The sequence below is a fragment of the Gadus morhua genome, chromosome 7 (assembly GCF_902167405.1).
Source record: "Gadus morhua chromosome 7, gadMor3.0, whole genome shotgun sequence".
Classification (NCBI taxonomy): Eukaryota; Metazoa; Chordata; class Actinopteri; order Gadiformes; family Gadidae; genus Gadus; species Gadus morhua.
The window spans coordinates 15888419-15910188 of NC_044054.1; the positions used below are offsets into that span (position 1 = coordinate 15888419).

The 21770-nt window shown below is 45.1% G+C and overlaps 2 protein-coding genes across 2 annotated transcripts in view; both read left to right on the top strand.

Annotated features, from left to right (window-relative positions):
• LOC115546914 (four and a half LIM domains protein 1) overlaps positions 1-1272 on the top strand; it is a 10132-nt gene extending 8860 nt beyond the window's left edge. The window contains exons 5-6 of the mRNA XM_030360743.1: positions 1-59; positions 343-1272. The exon at positions 1-59 is cut by the window's left edge and continues 128 nt beyond it. Coding sequence (XP_030216603.1) covers positions 1-59; positions 343-494 — 211 coding nt within the window. The 3' untranslated portion in view covers positions 495-1272. The remainder of the gene's footprint in view (positions 60-342) is intronic.
• A 1956-nt stretch (positions 1273-3228) lies between these two features.
• Positions 3229-21326, top strand: adgrg4b (adhesion G protein-coupled receptor G4b). Its single transcript, XM_030361052.1, has 31 exons — positions 3229-3330; positions 3947-3989; positions 4221-4418; positions 4667-4936; positions 5447-5544; positions 5857-5918; positions 6052-6079; positions 6253-6278; positions 6615-6763; positions 7775-8005; positions 8193-8266; positions 8382-8449; positions 8956-8986; positions 9065-9087; positions 9402-9529; positions 9872-10001; positions 10839-10939; positions 11320-11524; positions 12228-12393; positions 13962-14120; positions 14610-14735; positions 14858-14903; positions 15264-15367; positions 15563-15684; positions 17273-17541; positions 18948-19053; positions 19384-19462; positions 19735-19936; positions 20303-20401; positions 20820-20984; positions 21119-21326. The coding sequence occupies exons 1-31, from the start codon at positions 3229-3231 to the stop codon at positions 21229-21231; spliced, it is 3723 nt and encodes a 1240-aa protein (XP_030216912.1). The 3' UTR covers positions 21232-21326.
• Positions 21327-21770: the final 444 nt, after the last annotated feature.

The window sequence follows — 21770 nt, forward strand, 5'->3', positions numbered from 1 at the left end:
GGGCTGCTTCAAGTCATCTGTGGCCCAGAAGTGTGCTGGCTGCCACAACCCCATCACAGGTCTGGCCCTCTTTATCTACCTATATCTCTCTCTATCTCTATCTGGATCTCTACCTCTATCTCTACCTCTACCTCTCTCTGATTCTATACCTCTATCTCTCGCTCTAGTTCGAGCCACCTTTATGTCCAGCAAACTATCTCTCTCTCTGCCATCTACCTCTCTAGCCTACTATCTCTCTAGCCATCTATCTGTCTAGCCATCTATCTCTCTACTATCTATTCATTGGTCTGACAGTCCGTCTGTCCCTCTAAACGTATCTAACCCAGGACCTTCTCCCCCCAGGGTTGGGTAAGGCGGTGAATGTGGTGAAGTATGATGGCTGCTCCTGGCACGACTTCTGCTTCACCTGCAAGAGGTGCTCCATTGGCCTCGCCGACAAGTCCTTCGTGCCCCAGGGGAAGGACGTGCTCTGTGCCGACTGCGCCAACAAGTGAACCCTGCAGACACATCCAGTGGGGCACTACTCTAACATCTAGTGGGGCTCTACTTTAACATCTAGTGGGGCTCTACTGTTACATCTAGTGGGGCTCTACTTTAACAACTAGTGGGGCTCTACTTTAACATCTAGTGGGGCTCTACTCTAACATCTAGTGGGGCTCTACTCTAACATCTAGTGGGGCTCTACTTTAACAACTAGTGGGGCTCTGCTTTAACAACTAGTGGGGCTCTACTCTAACATCTAGTGGGGCTCTACTCCAACATCTAGTGGGGCTCTACTTTAACAACTAGTGGGGCTCTACTTTAACAACTAGTGGGGCTCTACTCTAACATCTAGTGGGGCTCTACTCTAACATCTAGTGGGGCTCTACTTTAACAACTAGTGGGGCTCTACTTTAACAACTAGTGGGGCTCTACTCTAACATCTAGTGGGGCTCTACTTTCTCACATGAGCTGATTTGAATGGTTGTATTTTCAACATTTGCTATCTAATAGCTGAATCAAATGAAATTATGGATTGGCATGTTTTTATATATTATGTATTATGTATTGCAGACTATATGTTTATATATCATTACTGTGACCCTTAAATGAATCTTTCTGCATTTTCACTATGTAGGATCAATGCTTGCTGCAATTTCTTAGCACTTTGCGTCACTCTTGATTTTGAATTGCTAAACAGGGAATAACTAAATTTCCAAGACGATGCTTTGATAAAAAGAAATGATCTATTTTTTCAATTATCTTTTAAATGAAAATAAAATGTGTCACTTATGTTGTTGCCTCTTTTCTTTTGATTCTGCTTACATATTGATTCATGGAGGATGAAATTACTCATCTCACTCTGTCGCCTTGGCAGTACAGGTGGGTGAATGATACATGTTTCGCCTGACGAGGTATAGCAACAGACCTACGGATAAATGGGATCTTATGAACGTCAAGATGGATGCCTTATTTCCTGGCTGTTACACATAACAGGTAGCCTTCATTTTAGAAATACTTATATTTGGGGGAGGGTTGAAGGGGAGGGGATTTCCATTTATGGGTGTAACTTACACAGACACACACGCATGTCCAGGCTGGACTTATTTGCATCAAACGATGGATACGGTTCATGAAGGAACAGGTTCACTGTAGCACCTGTGAACCACTAAACAACACCTCATTCATCTGGATAACCTTCGAAGGAAAATAAAATAGTTCTGAAGGCGGCGACCACCTCATCTCAATTATCAGTCAATTTTCTCAGTTATCCTCGAGAATATTCAATTAGGTAAGTTCCATTTTTTAGTTGGTAGTAAAAGTAGTCTATCTTTATATTGTATTAAACATGTTGATGTACAATATCGATAATATATATATACATAGATATATGTATATGTATATGCTACAAATGTATTGATACTTTATTAGTCAAATTATGCTTTGACTAAAGTCTATCTCACCAAAACGTAAATTGATCTCATGCATGAACAAGAGGACACTGGACAGTAATATTTCTTGTGGATGTATATGTAGGACCTTTCATTCAGCCTGTTTCTGAAATGAAAGATGGTTTGTTTTAGCTGGAATGAGCCTGCAGGTCGCTCTCCTCCTGTTCTTCCTCCGCTGTTCCACCTCCTGCCTGGATATTAGAGGTTAGAGACTTCCCAACTGTTTGATGACCACTATAATGCTTATAAGTTATAAAGTACCCACAATTATACATTATGGCCATATTTGCTTAGGATGATTTTGTCATCAATTACCTTAAAAAATAATTAAGGTAAAAGTAAAATGTATTCATTTAAAACTATTTTTAAACAATCATTGCACCTCTCTCTCACATAAACAATGCTCAACATAAATAAGGTCCATAAAACCAATCATCATGGGATTAATTGACAGTAATACGTTTATTGTCTCGCTACTGGTGTACATAGAGATACACACTCTGTTATGTTGTAAACCAACATGATGTTTTGGCTAGGATGATGCTGTCATGGTACGATGAGCATGAGAGGGACATTTTTTCACATATACGTATATTCTATTTCATTTGCATATTGCAATAATCCACAGCTTCATATTGGTGTAAACAATTTAGCAGTGATTTTCAGAAGTTTGTATACATGTTCCCAGTTTCCATCCTCTGCCTTATGACACAGATTAATTAAATAATCTGTGATGAGAACCATACTGAGCAACAAAAACGTTTTAAATGATGTAGAATCCGTATTTAAACAACACTGGAACTTGATGATAGCAGCGTCTTCAGCGCAGGCAGCCTGTGTCAATAACAATAAAGTGACACTTTATTTGCATGCCTGGTGAGGCAACATTCAAGATGTGCGAGGGTTCAAATAATAGGGTAAAATAAAATCAATACAAATTTAAATATGTTATTGAGACCAAAGGGATGATTACATGTGTGGTAATAGTTTGGTGTACATAAACCTGCACCATGTAAGTTGACCATGCTTAACCTTCCTTCTTTTGTAGCTACTTTGATGCTACTTTAGTATTTTTGTAGAGTTGTAAGTACATGTCAATCTTAATCATTCCGAGTCAGAGCGACCGGGGAAGGCCGTTTTTCCTTAAGAAACGTTTGATTACTCCTCCATAACACTTTCCTCTCCTCCATGGAGCGAGCAGTATAGCAGAGTAGTATACAGTAATGGAGTGCAGGTTGAGTAAGGTACTCTACTCTGTGGAGGCTCCGGCACCACCAAGGAGAGCCTTTGGGGGAAGATGGCCGTCTTCTCTGAAGGCTGCACCCACTGGAGGCTGAGGCCGGAGGCATCCCTCCCGCCTCTGGAGGCGTTTACCGTCTGCATGCATGTTCAGTTCCAGGTATGTTCCCATGGGTCAGTCAAGGTCCACTGAGGTGATCATCAATGTATGTTCAGACTAGTAGCTGGCACCAGAACATGGTATCATTTGGTAATGGGTTACATCAGGAATAGTAATAGGGATTTTATTGCTAATCTGTGTGTGGTATGAGAAAAATATAATAATCTCCCAATGTTCTGTAGACTTTTTGAACCAAATGTATTCCTATATTTGATATAGAGTAGCCCAGAGTTCAAACCAGGGGGCCATGATGCCTTACTGACATGGCAAACATTAGATCATATGTATTGGCCAAAAATGTAGATATGATCTTGCATAATACTTATTTTTATATCCCCTGTGTCCATTCATCCTTTTCATCACCCTCCTCCTCCACCTCCTCCTCCTCCTCCTCCTCCTCCTCCTCCTCCTCCTCCTCCTCCTCCTCCTCCTCCTCCTCCTCCTCCTCCTCATCATCATCCACCTCCTCCTCCTCCTCATCATCCACCTCCTCCTCCTCCTCCACCTCCTCTTCCTCCTCCTGCTCCTCCTCTTCCTCCTCCTCCTCCTCCTCCTCCTCCACCTCCACCTCCACCTCCTCCACCTCCTCCTCCTCCTCCTCATCGTGGTGTGTCAGGAGAAGGCCTCCTCCAGGTGGACTGCGTTCATGTATCATTCAGGTAGGTAGGGGGATCAGCAGGGACCGCACCACTCTTTATATTGAGTGTGGTTAACATAAGGTTTAGTGTGGGGGTTCAGCTACGCCATTGTTCTTTAAATGAACATGTCCCTACAACACAGAACATGGTGGATGAAAAGTAAGATCGGGAAATGCCTCAAAAAGTTCATTTTTGAGCCAAACAGGAGATACAAGTTCTTGCAGAACCTCGATTCCCCCCCCCCCCCTGTAGCTGGAGGGCAGCGGGCGGAGCTCGGCTTGGGAGGGAGTGGTGAGCATCTGGTGGTCTGGATGTTTGGGAAGAAGTGGACTTCAGCCTCCACGGTACTGCTGGTCGGGGGGTCGTGGCACTCCTTCTGCCTGACCGGGGCCCAGCGGCGCGGCCAACCCACGCTCTACGTGGACAGAGAGATGGTGGCCCTCGAGCCAGGTGTGTTGAAGACGAAGAGGACGTGATGCGTGTGAATGTACGGTATGGTCTCGTCGCTGTTTAGCTCCTTCGACTGTTCAAAGAGTTGGAGAGGTTGCTGATGTTGGAATAGCTTTGATGTGTCAGCCAAAAAACTACAATGACACAATGAAGAGAGAGGCTTTGAGAGAAGAGGAAACACAACATTAATTGAAATGGTAAAATATGTAAAACTCCTCCTCCCCCCCCCCCCCCCCTCTCTCCTCCAGTGGTGGAGAGAACTGCAGACTTGCACTGTTCTGGTAGAGCTCAGGAGGGAACCCTCACCCTGGGCTCCTCCCACTGTCGGTCACACGGGACGCTACACCCCGATGGCCGTCTGATTGGCAACCTGTCTCTGTTTCGCGTCTGGGACCGTGAGCGCACCGCACAGGAAGTGACCTCACTCTGCTGTACGGAGGGGGACCTGGTGAGGTGGGAGTCGGGGGCCTGGGCCTCTCCTGGCTGCCCTGAGCATCCTGAGAGCCAGCTGCCCTGTGGTGAGCTGAAGGAACCATCACAATCCTGTCCAGTTATTTTATGTCCTCCTCCCCTATTTGAGTTTTCTAAAAATAACTATTTTAATACATTTATTTCTGTGTGTGTGTGTGTGTGTGTGTGCGTGCGTGCGCGTGCGTGCGCGTGCGCGTGCGTGTGTGTGTGTGTGTGTGTGTGTGCGTGTGTGTGTGACATTCAACCCAAGTTTGAATATCCTTGTTCTGTGTGCTCTTACCCAAGCTTGGCATGATGTTCATACTCTGTGACAAATATCATCTTTATGTGGAAAGAAGCGCCCCTTGATGTCCTCTGTCCACAGATTCAATATTGATGTTTCCCTGCTGTCCCAGGAATACAAACATAAGGCGCTCTGCACCGTAATCGATAGCTCGTTGTTGCATGCTTATGCACCAGCTACTCATTATTGTGGGGAGCTCCAACGCGTAATCTTCCAAGGGTTACACAGATAAGAATCTAACCTGTCTCTCTAACCTGTGGTGTTTGGTGGTCAGAGTGGTCTAAGTATGAGGTCAGACTGAGGTTCCGGATAGGGTGTGACGACGGAGCCGTGACCGACCACTACAAAGCCCGGGACGCCGCTCACATCTGGGTATGGCCTCCGCTTTATGTACAGAACCTTAACCGTCATAATCCTCAGTGTTAACGGGTCAAAGGTCATCCCCAGGGTCCCTCGGTGCCCCTCCCCCACCCAACCCCATTAAGCTTATGATCAAACTGTATTAGGTTAGTTAGTACGATTCATATGTATAGGCTACAGACTAAAATATACGTAATTGTTCTGCTACATTGAATTTTGATATTTGCAGTATTCCTACCTCGATGTGTTATGTTCAGAGAGAGCAGGCTCTCTCCTTGATGTATGTGTTTGTTTGTTTGTCTGTTTGCTTGTCTGTTGCTTCAGCTAAGAGACGTGCTGGCTTCCACCATCTATATAAACAGAGTGTCTGTGTCCCAACTGAATAAGTACGACCACACGTCCAACATGAAATTCTCTCAAATGCTTTGACATCTTACTTTGAAAAAGTATGTGTTTGAACTACGAATTGAACAAAGAATTGTAATAACACAGGTTACATGAACGAATTCTCCCTAACAGGTCGCTGTCTGAAGACAGATCTAGAAAGGTAAAGAAACTGAAATATTTTAATTACTGTGTAATGAGATTTTGAGACAGTAACATTTACTCACAAATGTTTAGATTGCATCTTTTGTTGTATCATATCACTATAATTGAGTCTAAATTATAAAGATAAACTGTTAAAAGTTGATCTCATTATTTTTTCCTTACATTCCTCAGGAGTGGTGGGCAGGTGATTTCAGCAGGTAAATGTTCTTTCAACAGTAGTACATCCCAATTCCCCATTTAACGAAAAAAAAATTGCTAAATATATATATATATATATTTATGTTTTCACAAAGGTCTCTGTGAAACTAATCTGCCTTACGATTCGCCGCGAACAGTGTCGTGCAACGCATTCATGCAGACATTGAATGTTACGGGCAGATGTTGCAAGGTTCAAGCGATGTGTGTGGAAGTCGGACTTAAACCTGGTGGGGTCATGGGCCCCAACGGGATGAGGAAGCCTGCTGGCCATGGGAGTGTGTGTTGACAGACAGCGGGACTGAAAGCAGGGCTGTTGTGTGCCGGTCCTTGTGCAGGTTCCACTGCCTGGCCCACCTGAACGTGATCCCCTACCGGGACGTGGCCACGTTTCAGAGGGACATCCTCAGGCTCCTGAGAGCTTCGTACAACAAGACAGGGGTCCAGATACTGGCGGACAACGGCAGCATCTACACAACCCCTATCGGTAGAGCAGCAACACACGGACACAATCATACACATACTGTACATTATTCTATCCCATCCCATTCTCTTGTTTTGCACAAATGTTTGCCCTCAAAACACTACATCATCCAGGCCTACACATCTTTACGTCGAGAAAAGGCATTTTTTGATAGTGGATGAGGCATTGTAGGTTTGGTAGAATGGAGAGGAATCTCAGTTGATCCAGTTGTATTGCTTTCTTCCATGACCAAGGCATGCTGCGTTTGCATGCCAATCAGTTTCATGTCTGGCAGCCAGCATTACTCGATGAACAGTGAATGATAACTCACAGGTCCCATCCAAAACAAAAACAAACAATACGTTTGAGGGAACAACATACTAGCTTTAGCATTGATGTCCGAGGACCCAGTATTTCCACCTTCCACGCATGTTGCCTTAATCTCTGATGACATATCATGGTCATTTTATGATTTAGTCCAGTACATTTGTTAAACATCATACCTTTAACTTTTTACACTATGACATTTAATATGTTTGTTTTATGAATGTACTCGGAAGCTGCTGGTCGTAGGCTGAGTCTATCTGACCTGTGGCTGAACTGGTCCCACCCTGGAGAGGGCCTGTCCCTGGTGGACAGACAAACGACCACCCTGGAGAGGGCCTGTCCCTGGTGGACAGACAAACGACCACCCTGGAGAGGGCCTGTCCCTGGTGGACAGACAAACGACCACCCTGGAGAGGGCCTGTCCCAGGTGGACAGAAAAACGACCACCCTGGAGAGGGCCTGTCCCTGGTGGACAAACAAACGACCACCCTGGAGAGGGCCTGTCCCTGGTGGACAGACAAACGACCACCCTGGAGAGGGCCTGTCCCTGGTGGACAAACGTCCACCCTGGAGAGGGCCTGTCCCTGGTGGACAGACAAACGTCCACCCTGGAGAGTGTTTTCCCCTGGTGGACAGACAAACGTCCACCTTGCCTGCGGAGGTTTTACGGTATTTATCTAAGACTGGACTCTAACCTTTCCTCCTCAGAGGCCTTCCCCTGTGGCACTCTACCTCTTCCGGAGACAAACTCTTCTCCCTCCACAACCAGCACTCTGAAGACAACACCGTCTGCTCCCACCTCCACCCCGACTTCCAGCACCCCCCCCACTACACCCAGCAGCCAGCCCTTCAGCCCAGTGGCCACCAGTAGCTTCAGCGATGACCTGACCAGCACTTCTACCAGTCCAATACCAGTCACCACCTTGAATGCACTGTCTGGTATGTACAATCATTTGTCCATCCATCTGTCCATCTATCTTTCTATTGATCCTTAATTATATTCATATATGGTGAGAAATATTGGTTTCAATAATTACATTGTGTAACGTACCAGTCTGGTCACGTTAGCCATCCGTCACACAGAGGAGGAACACTCAGTTCTCGTTCCGCTCTTTGTCCTTGGCAGAGCTGTATTTTGATGTCCAAGCAAACTTTTCCTTGGAAGGGGTCAGGAATCCTGAGGATTTTCTCCACACTTGGGTTTGTTACAGAGTTATTCTTCTCAAATACGAAACTTTTCCGACCAAAAGTGCCTGATCTTCTTCCACTGTGGGAGTAACTAAAGAACAAATAAGAACTTCTCCAATGTCCACAGCTCAAGAACACACTTCCCGAGGACAGGATGAGCGTGCTGAACTTCAAGGTTCTTCTCAAGACCCTAAGGTAGGCAGGCAGGTAGACAGGTAGTCAGGTAGACAGGAAGCAGGGTACACAGGTAAGTATGTAGGCAGTTGTTGGGAAGGCAGGTAGACAGGTGGGCAGATGGACAGGTAGGTATGTAGGCAGTTGATAGGCTGGCAGGTAGACAGGTAGGTCGGTTTGTAGGTAGGTAGGAAGGTAGAGAGGTCAGAGAGGTCTAACTGGCAGATAGCCAGTTAGACCGGTAGGTAGGATGATTGATAGACAGGTAGGTAGGTAGACTGGTAGACAGGTAGGTAGGCAGACAGGTGGGTCGAAGGGTGGGTGATAGGTTGCTGACGATGTAGGTCATTATCAAGGTTGGAAGCTAGCATGGTATGTAGGTGGTGGCTAGTTGGATGGGTTGGTAGGTTAGGTCACTATAGATATATATATATTTATATATAGATATATATATTCTAATCTGTAACCTCATAATCTATTGCCATTTTGCAGATGAAAGCACATACATAATTAATATTTTGTTTCAGAGATCAAGAAAATGTCTCAATCTCTGAAAGGGTAAGTAATGTAACTAACAATAGTACAACTCACTTTATGACTATGATTTTCAATATTTAAGTGTTTTTACTTTTTCAGGCGATCTCCAATGGCACGTCAAGGTATGGGATTTATAACATTTAGAGCCCTTCTAAACATGTATTACCTCGGTGATAGCTGAAAAATATGTCTGTGTACAATTATTCACTAAAATAGGAAATTCTTACCAAACCTTGAAAACAAAAGTTAAGGCAAAAAGCCATGATGGTTGACCACATGGAAAATACTACATCTGGAGAGTTGCTTGTCCGATTCCTTGAATCCTTTGAAAAGCGTTGATGTGTCTTTGTTCTTTATTTATGATTGATGTAAGCTGACCAAACCCCTCCTCATCCTCCTCCTCCTCCTCCTCCTCCTCCTCCTCCTCCTCCCGCAGAGAGAGCTGTGTGTTTCAAGTCCGGGTGATGACGTCACCCTCCAACCCCGCTGAGGAGCTCCTGCGTCAGCTGCTGGAGACACCGTACAACAGCATGTTACAGCGGGACATTAACATCAGCCGTATCTGTAAGGCAGGATCAGCTCATACGTCATGCACTCTGTGTGTTTGTGTGTTTGTGCGTGTTTGTATGTGTGTGTCCTTACTACGCGTGAGTCTCACTGTGTCCCGTGAAACACACTGCACCTCCAGCCCCCTGTAGAACTCGTACATTCCTACGACCAAACCTCATCACTTGGTGAAGGTCACCAGATGCCACTGAAACTGTGACCTTTGGTGACTTTGGCCCGAATAGGTGTTAAAATCCCCGACCCACAACTGTAAATACAAGCACTTGGCGTGGAGAACCAGCGTGAGGCGCTCAGTGCATCAGGGGAGGGGAAAGTGTCACTGTGTGTTCTTCACTGCAGACATCGTGAAGTGTGAAGGGGTGAGCCACAAGACGGAGAAGGGGCTGTTCCGGTGGCCCACGACCAAGGCCCAGAGCAACGCCACCCTGCCCTGCCCGGGGAACGCCCAGCGCAACGCCACCCGCCACTGGTACTGGGGGGGGGGGGGGGGGGGACGGACCACTAGTACTGAGGGGGGGGGGGGGGGGATACCATTGGTACTAAATGGGGGGTGGGGGATAGACAGACAGACAGGAAGAAAGACAGGCAGACAGACAGACAGACAGACAGACAGACTGACAGAAAGATAGACAGACAGGCAGACGGACTAACCCACGGTCCTGATCCGACCAGCATGTCTGTCTGTCTATCAGAGCAGGCAGCAGGTGGCCCTTCACTCCTTTGCAGCTGGTCCACCTTCCACTTTTACAGCCCCCACGCAGCCCGGTGGTGAGCCTTAATCTGTTTGCTCTCTGGTCTTCAGAGCCTCTGATCTTGTTGACCACAAGCAGAAGACACTAAAAAAGACATTAAGCCAACAAACATTGTAGCCATGTGTTTCCCTTGGCCAGAGGAAAGCCTTGTTAAAGACTGTGTGTGGACCTGTGGTATTGACTCACTGGGTTTATGACTCTAACCACTAGCCAGCAGCGAGGCTGAATCATAAAAAGGGATTTTTTTTATGATTCAATATTCAATATACAAAATATAATTAGCTAACTCAAAAATCAATAGTCGAAACGCTTCCGTTAACCCTAACACACACACACACACACACACACACACACACACACACACACACACACACACACACACACACACACACACACACACACACACACACACACACACACACATACACACACACACACACACACACAGACACACACACACATACACACACACACTGGGTTTGATTTGTTTGATTATGGACCGGACAAAACATCTGATATCAGATTCATCCAATCTTCCATATTATGACCAACAGCAAACTCTGCCTCAGCACTCATTGGTCGGCTCCAGACACCAATCAGTGCCTCCTAATGGTGGAAACTATTCCTGACCTGGACCACATAGACGTCACTCCTGGTGGGTCCACATGCTGCCCCCTCTACGCATCCTTTACCATTCTGCTTTCAGGTTTTTCAATGAACAAAAAATATGATTAAATATGAAAAAAAATCTCAGCTGGTGCTTTTTATGGATCAGTGTATGTACCAAATGTATCATATAATGACATGCATTACTATAGCCTACATTACTGATCACTGTGAGCTCATTTTAATCTGTGACCTGACTCAATCTGCCTGTCCTGTTTCTTTAAAAGTATACACTATTAAATAATAGGCTACAAACGACGACCCAGTCTTACCCCACTGTTGTATTTTTGTATGCTGTGCTCCACCAGATACAAGTGTTTGCGTACTAAATGTTAATGACATGTGTCGCGCTGCCGGGTCCTCTTCCAGAGAACAGCATGGACGTGGTGGAGTTGATCCAGCGGTTGCTTAGCGACCACTCCGAGCTGACCTATCCGGAGCTGATGACCGTGCTCAACAAGCTGAGGTCGGTGCTGAACGTCAGCCTGGTCACGCCGGAGCTCGCCCGCGCCCTCATCTCCCTCATCTCCGAGATCCTGGAGTCGGACAGCGACCTGACGCCCTTCACCAACCTGTGAGGAACACCTCTCTCTCCCAGTTCACTGTGGGGTCACTTAGCAGACCCTGTGGCGCTAACTGGTCTTAACCAACCTGTGAGGACCCCCTCTCTGTCCCGATTCACTGTGGAGTCACTAAGCAGACCCTCAGTATGCTGACTGGTCGTCACCAACCTGTGAGGACCACCTCTCTCTCCCAGCTCACTGTGGAGTCACTTAGCAGATAATTATGCTATGCTAGTATGCTAAGTGACTTACAGGTACTTTATTTGTAGATGTTCTTAGGGAGGGGGTTCAAACCCAGAACCTCTCTGCTGGGACCCCCTGACTGGAACCTCCTGGGGGGTCTACATGGTTCAGTTAAACCTGCAACGTGCGATAGGTGACCCTTCTCGCAACCTGATCATCTGTTCAATGGAGCAAGAAAGGGAACCATTTTGTTTTTTCTCAAAATGTTTTTGTTCTCATAAAATAAACGAACGTAACACTTTAATATTCAGCTAGAGCAGCGAAAGAACACTGGAAATGAAATAGGAGAAGACAAAATAAATAGTTGTGTGTTTCCTCCCTCTGGGTTTATGGTTATCACACTGCTCACCGTTTAAATTCGCACTAAAAAGAGGACGCTCATACGGTGGCAAGTGGACACCATGGTGAGAAGAACAGCCCTGGGTTTTATTCACCTGAGATCTCCCATGCTGTTGTCTCCCTGCCCCCCAGGATCCTGGAGATCACAGCGGCAGTGGGGGACCACCTGCAGGGCCACAGCGGCTCCTTCAGCCTGGAGGCCCCAGCCCTGGCCCTGGCCGTGGTGGACCTCCCCAAGGGACCCTTCAGCAGCCTCAGCTTCGGGGTCTCCTCCACGCTGGGGGTCTTGAATCCAGAGGTACCACGATGAGGATGATGATGAGGACAACAATAAGAGTTATATTATTATTATTAATATCCTGATATTGTTATCATATATATATATATATATATATATATATATATAAAAATATACATGATATGATATATATAGATATATATGTATATCTATATATATATATAGCCATTTAAAAGCTGCTTTAGGTAAGATGTGAGGGTTGTAAAGCGTAACAGAAGAAAACAGCGGAAGAGATTGATTGATTAATACTTTAATAATCCCAGGGTGAAATTATTTTTGTCACCAACTCCAGATATACATACACAAATATTAAGGATAAAATATCAGATAAAATATTATATATACTATTATATATATATATACATGCATAAAAGATAAAAGATACAATACGAATATACAAACAACATAAATTGAAGGACAATATAAATATATATATAACACTATATATACATACATATAAAAGACAGCACTGTGCAAAAGTATTGTGCAAAAAGTGCAAGAATTATAGTCCTTGTTTGAGGTCAGAGATCACAGAGAGGGGGTGTATGACTTTCTAAGGGAGGCGTTGTAAAGTTTAATGGCCACAGGCAGGAATGATTTCCTGTGGCGCTCTGTGGTGCATCTGGGTGAGAGGAATCTTCTGCTGAAGGTGCTCCTCTGCTGGGTCAGTGTGTCGTAGAGAGGGTGTGAGACATTGTCCAAGATGGACTGAAGCCTGGACAGCATCCTCCTCTCTGCCACGGTCGTCCGGGTTTCCAGTTCCTCCCCCACAACATCACCGGCCCTCCTGATCAGTTTATCAGTTTGTCAAGTCTGTGGGCGTCTGCAACCTTCATCCCACTGCCCCAGCATGTGACAGTGAAGAAGATTGCACTAGCTACAACAGACTCATAAAACATCCTCAGCATCGTCCGGCAGATGTTAAAGGACCACAGCCTCCTGAGGAAAAAGAGTCGGCTTTGGCCTTTTTTTGTAGACAGCCTCTGCGTCTCTAGTCCAGTCCAACTTATTATTAAAGTACACCCCCAGGTACTTGTATTCCTCAAAGAGAGTAAAGAGTTTGAGTCTTAACAACCCAAACAAATGCCCCCTCCCTCCTGTTCTCTGCCATTGACAAGCGCTGCATTTCCTGCCCGTGATTGACAGGTGAGGATTCCCTGAACCAAACAGGTAGAGCTGCCCTGATGGGTCAGAAATGAACCATGAAATGAGCCAAGAACGTTTGAAATGGTCTAAATCTAAATTGTCTTCTGCAGAAAACAATTCTCACATCGCATTACACTCAATTATAGTTTACAGATTTCTATGCATTTACACTCAATTACCTACAGCAACTTTATTATAATTTTTTAATTAAAATAGTATGGTTATTATTTTATACATATATCATACTATGTAAATAGTTTATTACCATACAGGACATTTTGAAGCATAACAATAATGTATGAACATTTGCACCTTTCAGATTGCCATAACACCAATGATGTTGCAATAATACAATGCGCTTTAATGTGTGTAATCCTGTATACCGTCGGCTTACGTTCGTCCCGCGCTGGTCGTGTCTGCAGATACACATCAACACGATTCCCTTCCTGGGCACCGTGGCCTTCATCTCTCTGCCATCTGCGCTGAACCAAAGCTTCCCCGAGCCAGACCCCCCCAGCCTAACCCCACCCAGGGTCCTGTTCCAGTTCTTTGGCAGCGAGAGGCTCTTCAAGGAGCCAGAGGTACGGCTCTTCTTGTTACATTTTAAATATGAGACGACGCTAAAGTGGGCTTTCTTCAGTTCTGTTCTTTATCTGGCTTGGGCAGGATGAGAAATTCTCTTTAACCCAACTGCCAACAAAGGGAGCACCTGGGCGGCATGAGGCCCAGGAAATAGCGCGGGCTGGCTGGTAACCAGAAGGTTGCCGGTTTGATCCCCAGCTCCTCCTAGCCGAGTGTTGAAGTGTCCCTGAGCAAGACACCCTATCCTCACTGCTCCCGACGAGCTGGCTGTCGCCTTGCATTGTTGACACCGCCATCGGTGTGCGAATGTGTGCATGAGTGGGTGAATGTTAGGCGATATTGTAAAGTGGTGTCCATTGTTTACTGGGAACACACAACAACTCATCCCACATATTGCCATGTCCCTCTTCACCGGTTTAGCATGTTGGTAACATAGCTAGCCGTTAGCCACAAGCCGCTTAACATCTGTATTGGGGTGATTCTGCCAGAGCACTAAGCGCCACCAAAGGCTCAACACGTTCGTGGTGGCGGCCAGCGTGACCAACGCCAGCCGTCCAATAACAGACCTGGACCAGGACGTGAAGATCATGCTCCACCATCTGGTGCCCAATAGGGTAGGTTCATCTCTATGTCAGTGTTGATGACCCAGAGAATATCCCTACAGTCGTAGTTGTTTGTTGAAAGCTTGTATCTTAAACTTCTTAAACTGCAACAATGTTGTATCCTTCTGTCAAAGCGCAACAGGAGCGTGCAGTGTGTCTACTGGGACTTCAACAGGAACAGTAGGTCTTTCTACCAATATATCTATATCTATATATATATGTATGACATAATAGGAGTAATATTATAAATATCAACTACACTAAATAATGATGATAATAATTACATTTATGATTGTAGTTGAGATAAAGGTATATAATGAGTATATGTATAAATAAGTGGTTGAAACATCTTCAATAGAATGATGTTTAGGTGTCATCAAGACGATGCATAAGTGCTGATTGGTCAGCTGAAGATGACCGCTGCTCCTTCTCAAAGGGGACTGTCCACAAAACTATAAACAAATAAACTAAACTAAATAAACTAAACCGTGATGAGGGTGATGATGAAGGAGAGTGCTTCATAGTGTTTTCTGGGTGCAGAGGGGCGCGGTGGCTGGGACAGTCGCGGCTGCCGGACACACAACACCAGCCTTGACTACACCACCTGTCTGTGTGATCACCTCACACACTTTGGGGTGCTGCTGGTACGTCACACACCAGTCCCTCACCAGTAACAAACGAGTAACACACAAGTCACACACTAGTCCCACACCAGTCACACACGAGTAACACACGAGTAACACGGCAGTCCCACATCAATCACACACCCCGTTGAGCAGGAGGTACAGTACCTAACACCTCGTTGCTATTAAAGGGGTCACACAGTGTGTGTTTGTTAGGACGTTTCCCGGACAGAGCTGGACCCCCATGATGAGATGGTGCTGACCTTCATCACCTACGTGGGCTGCGGCGTGTCCTCACTCTTCCTGGGCGTCACCGTCCTCACATACACAGCCTTCGAGTAAGAGCTGCTTCTGGTCTTGGCTCAGAACCATCTGGTTCATTATGGTCACACTGGGTCTACTGTGGGGGGGGGGGGGTGAGGCATGGTAAGGCAGTGGCTAGGGTGTTCTGTTTGTTGACTCTCAGTCTAAAGGTTCTGTGTTCGATTCCCCCCATGTCTGCATCCTCCCTGTAGGCATCCTTAAGCAAAATGCTCCGTATTAATGACATGGATCTGAGCTCACTGCAAGTCTCTTTGGGACTTCTTAATTTTCAATAAAATATGATTATATTAAATGATTATTAATGATTATTATTATCTAGGAATAAGTGAGCCTAGATTCCAATAAAGCAGTCAATACATGATCTATTCTTTACTTTCTGTAATAGGGTGTTTATATAAAAATATCACACTTTTTATTTATTTTTTCGCCACCACCCCTCTTCATTAGGTTTAATGAAGCAATATATATATATATATATACTAGAGCTGTCAAGCGATTAAAATATTTAATCGTGATTAATCGCATTAATGTCATAGTTAACTCTAATTAATCGCGATTAATCGCAAATTATTTTTCTATGCTAAATATCCCTTGATTTTTTTGTCCCATAATTCTTCTCATTTTAATTCTCTTATCAACATGGTGAAGTGCATCGGCTTGCCTTGTGCAAATGATTTTTTATTGATAACAACATTGGCATATACACTGATCAAAACAGGACGATACAAAAAAAGAGCCTATAGTGCAATTAAACGACTGCTTTGAACAAATGTCATTTGAACATAGCAGTCAGGCTACTGCTTCTTTGTTTTGAGCCAAAGAATTTTTTTTTTTTTTTTTTTTATAGAAAATAATTGCGTTAATCGCGCGATAAAAAATTTAACGACGTTAAATTTGGTTTGCGTTAACGCCGTTAATAACGAGTTTAACTGACAGCTCTAATATATACATATATATAGCATACACAATATATTACATTCAGATCTATATACATTGCATTTACTATTTTCCTACCATAACAATTCACCCTGTTTTAGTAAGGTTCTGAATCCATATAAGGGGAGGGAGGATTATAGCCCCACGATAAAGTGTACCACATAACACACACAACGCGACAAGGTGAGAGACAGACAACAGACGACAGAGGAAAAGGATACAGGACGACATCAGAACTTACAAAACGTGACTGGACAAGACAATTGACAAACACACTGGGATGGTATTAAAGATTGGGTGGAGTGATCTGTGGTTCACATTAAGTGGTCGCGGTTAGGGTGTAGAAACGGGTTGGTCATGTTATGCGTGAGTGTGGAAGGTGTGTGCCTATGGGTATGTGTTAAGTGGTAGTTGCAGGGACAAAAGAAAGGAAGAGGAAGAAAAAAATAAAATAAAAGGGGAAATATAAATAAATAAGCTTTACATGACGGAAGAGGGAGGTATGCAGGTGGTAATATACAAAAAAAAAAATATATAAATATATATCTATCACACACTTTAACACTTGTTACATTAGTCAAATAACTTATTCTCAATCTCTAGCACCTCTTCTCACTACCCCTCCCAGATCCTCATCAAACTGTCTCTCTCGCCGCTCTCACCCAGGAAGCTGCGTCGTGACTACCCCTCCCAGATCCTCATCAACCTGTCTCTAGCGCTGCTCTCCCTCAATGTGGTGTTCCTGCTCAACTCCTGGCTGTCCTCCTTCGGCATGTACGGCCTGTGTGTGGGCGTGGCCAGCACCCTCCACTACTTCCTTTTGGCCTCATTCACCTGGATGGGCCTTGAGGCGGTCAACATGTACCTGGCCCTGGTCAAGGTCTTCAACGTCTACGTGCCCTCGTACATCCTAAAGTTCTGCATCCTTGGATGGGGTGAGCGAGTGTGTTTTAACACACACTCATGCAGTGTGTTATTCTGTCTGAATTTAAAATGTGTTTTTTAAATGCTGCACATGCGCACATGTAATATGTTAGTTATTAAGTTGCAGTGCGTTGAGCCTTCAGTGCGACTGCAGAAGAAGGTGATTAGTAATTAACAACACCTGTCTAATTATGTGCTGAGAGCCACACCCCCTACACAAATACTGAACTCAGGTTTTTGATGAATAAAGATAGTAGATGGCTTAGTGCCCTCTGTGCAAACTTTTTGCGTATTGGGAACGCCAGTATCTATGAATATGAAACACCCCAATGTCCTCCATCACCTCTGAGTGGGACTCATTTGCATATATTTGCATATCGGACTGTGGAAAACGGCTGTCTTCGAAGGATTATTCTTTTTTTTTAACTTTTGTGTTCAAATTACCATCTAAGAATCGTAGGAATGTGAAAAGTGCCCTCTGGTGACTCATAGCGGTGGTTATAAACTCATCTGGATAGTCGAAGGAATACTTCTGAGATGGAGAGAGGGCAACGCATGAGGCAAACATGCAATTTCACTATTAATCCGAAACTCTGGCTTTCAAGGAATATTTCACATGAATATTTCACAGTCAATGACTGTTTGGGGTTTCACTGGAGCATGGCGGCCGGCTGGGCTTTGAGCTCAACTAGGCCATGCTGCAGTATGTGACACGTCTTTGCTCCCTCCATACTCCTGGTTGATCAAATATTGTAGGAATGGAAGAAAATTTTTATGGGAGATGATGGTTGCAATGGTTATGTCATCTTTTTAAAGTAAAAATACATTTGGCTGAAAATATGGTAAGGTCGTTCAATTTGACTCCTGACTGAAAGTCCCAGAGTTTATCAAAAAGGTCCACAACTTACCCGTACTTAAACCCCTACCTTCGCCCAATGAATTAATGATCTGAATTCACTGTGGAAGAGATTTTGATAAAAGACTTAGTAAGAACAGTTGTAAGAAACAAACCAATCAACAAACAATGTCCACGAAGCAGTACTACATCTGGGCAGCTGGGTAAACAACTTACTACTCAAATTCTGTTAGAACAGACGTGTGGTTATAATGAGGTAAGTTTGTTAGTGAGATGGCACTAGGATTAAGCGTTCCATTATATTGATGCTAGCTACATTACATTTGCATTATCGTTTCATTATTTTTGAGGTTGGCTACATGGCATTATCATTCTCAATATGTGGAGGTTAGCTACATTATAATGAACTTAGTTGAATTTTATTATCATTATGTTTCATTATATTGTGGCTAGCTACATTATATTCTCATTACATTATATTATATTGAGGTTAGCTACATTACATTATCTGATACATTATACTGAGGCTAGCTACATTACATTAACATTACATTATCGTAGGTATTCCCCTGGTGGTCTGCGTGCTGGTGCTGGTGCTGAACAGAGATGCATACAGCAACCACCTCTATACTGACACCAGGGCAGAAGTGATGATGCTGTCTGGCTTGTGAGTTTCTACACATCACATCATACACTTTATTCATCCCAGACTGGAGGTTTGAGGAGAACCTAATGGGATGACATGAAGATAAAAGTGTAAATTAATGTTTGCTTAGAAAAAAGTGTATTCTCCATTAAATAAAGTGGTGTGTCACAATAATTGAACGGATATTTAAACAAATTAAATGGGTTATTAAATAAAGTGCCACACTCAATGTACAGCAAATAAAAGATAAAGATTTCCTAATTTGTGTGTTTTGAGCATTCCAAGCTTTTACTGGTTGTGGCATTGCCTGGCCGTGACCCATACTTTCAACTACCTCTTCTGTCCAACAAGCTGCTGGATCCAGGATGACATGACCTTCTACGTGACCGTGGTGGGCTACGTGGGTCTGGTGCTGCTCTTCAACATAGCGGTAACACACACGTCTTGATCTTCACAACACCCTTCCAATCAGAACATTCTCCAATATGACTCTCTCTCCGCAGTTGTGTGGGGTGGTGCTGGTCTCTCTCGCTCTCTCTCTCTCTGCAGGTGTTTGGGGTGGTGCTGATCTCTCTCTCTCTCTCTCTCTCTGCAGGTATTTCGAGTGGTGCTGTTCTCTCTCTGCAGATGTTTGGGGTGGTGTTAATGTCTCTCTCTCTCTGCAGGTGTTTTGGGGTGGTGTTAATGTCTCTCTCTCTGCAGGTGTTTGGGGTGGTGCTGATGCAGATCCGTCGCATGCGGGCCAACCGGCCAGCGGGCATCAGCGGCGGTCTGCTGAGGGACCTGAAGGGCGTGGCCAGCCTCACCCTGCTCCTGGGACTCACCTGGACCTTTGGGTTCCTCACCTGGGGCCCCGCCCGGGTGCCGCTGCTCTACCTGTTCTCCGCGCTCAACAGCCTGCAAGGTCCGTCCCTCCCCCCTCCCACCCTCCCAGACCCTGGGAGGGAGGGAGTGGGGACACGCAACAAGCTTTGTTGTAAAGGATCAGGACAGAGAGGTGGTGTACGTCCAGCAATGCTGAGAACGTACGCCGCGACCTCGGTCAGGACGCTCTGGAAAAGCGTTATTGTGTGTTCTGCATCTGAGGAGCATTCAACTCCTGTGTGGCGTTTGTATTTTGGTCGTTCAGCCCTTGTGTTCTTGTGAACCCACAACATTGTTTATTTTTAGGAAATACATACAAACAGCAATAACTTAATAATTTATGTAAAAAAAAAGGCTCTTTCATGTTTAATTCATTTGCTGTTTTGGTTTCTCATTTCCATTCCAGGGCTGTTTATTTTTATCTTCCACTGCCTGATGAGGGAGAACGTCCGCAGGCAGTGGAGGAAGCATCTGTGCGGCTGCCTTCGCCTGGAGGATGACTCTGGTACCCCGATAACATTACACTGTCTCAGCCTGGAGGTTGAAACGACACACAAAGCACTTTGAGCTGCATGACATTCTGTTTTGAATATGCTTTCCAAATGTATGTTATTATTATTACTACTTTGGTAGCAGTCACACATCATACTGTAGCAAAGTAATCAGCGGTGAGTTGACAAAAGACCTATGGTGATAGTTGGGTAATATGATGGTGATAGTTTGGTGAACTAGGCCTGAGGAACGCAGGATGGGCTCCCGCTATCCCTTTTTAGGGTTAGCGAAGAGACCAAAATACCGACGTAATGTTGTTTTTATGTACCTTTTAACCAGTGTGTATTTGTATTGTTTTAACCAGTCTATCTGGTTTCACTGGTGTGTATCCCTGTTTAGTTTCCCCATTGTCTGTGTTTGGTCCTGCTCAGAGTGGAGCCACACGTTGTCAGTGGGGGCCGGTCGGTCCAACCCCATCCCGACGGCGCCTCTAGACCAGTCCTTCCACTCGGTCAAGTCCAGCGCCTCCAACAGCACCTCCAGCACCTCCGCCTCCTCAGAGAAGAGCGACCCCTCCACCCGGAGGCCCCACCTGGGTAGGCAGGTCCTACGGGAACCCCCGGGGGGTCTCCAGAGATCCACCGGACCCGTATCCTTCTCCCCCTAACAGACTACGTGACGGTACCCGAGCTCTGACCTTTCTCGTTGATGTAGCGTCCCTCTCTTCCAGCGCTGCTGGTGAACGGTTTGGCGTTTCCGAGGGCCCAAGCCGGCTGCTCTCATTCTGAGCCCCACAGACCCATCGCGCCGGACGGACCCTTCGCCAGCCCACCTCCTCCGTAGACCTCCAGGCTTACACTCTAGAAATGTCCAGCTGTAGAGCTGATTCATGTTTCGCAGCTATTGCAATAAAGCTTCGATGCCAGATCTTACTGTTAGCATTGCATTCAAATGTGTGTAATTTTTACAAGTCATAGTAAGAGTCATGGTTGTAAGCACGCAGGCAATTTTTATGGATACCTGCTTGGCCATGGACCACGTCCGCTAGGCACTTGCAATTCAACATCGATGAGATATTGAATGACCATGTGCATAGTTAGGCTGTTGAATATCACTAGTTCATACACAAATAGCAATGAATTTGGTTGCCAGGCAACAGGTCGGCGAGATATTGCTCTCGGAAAATTAAATCAGAAAAAAACCAAGACTGATTATGAATGCGAGCATATCTGAAGGCCCTGTGATCTTCCCCGTTCTCGGTTTAAACATGAACCAGACGTGTCCTTGAGAGGCAGGCTCCATGTGATCATTCCAAGCGCCTCAACATTATTGCCTCGGAAATAGCATTCTCTTCTCAAATATCCAATGACCAAACTGACTTT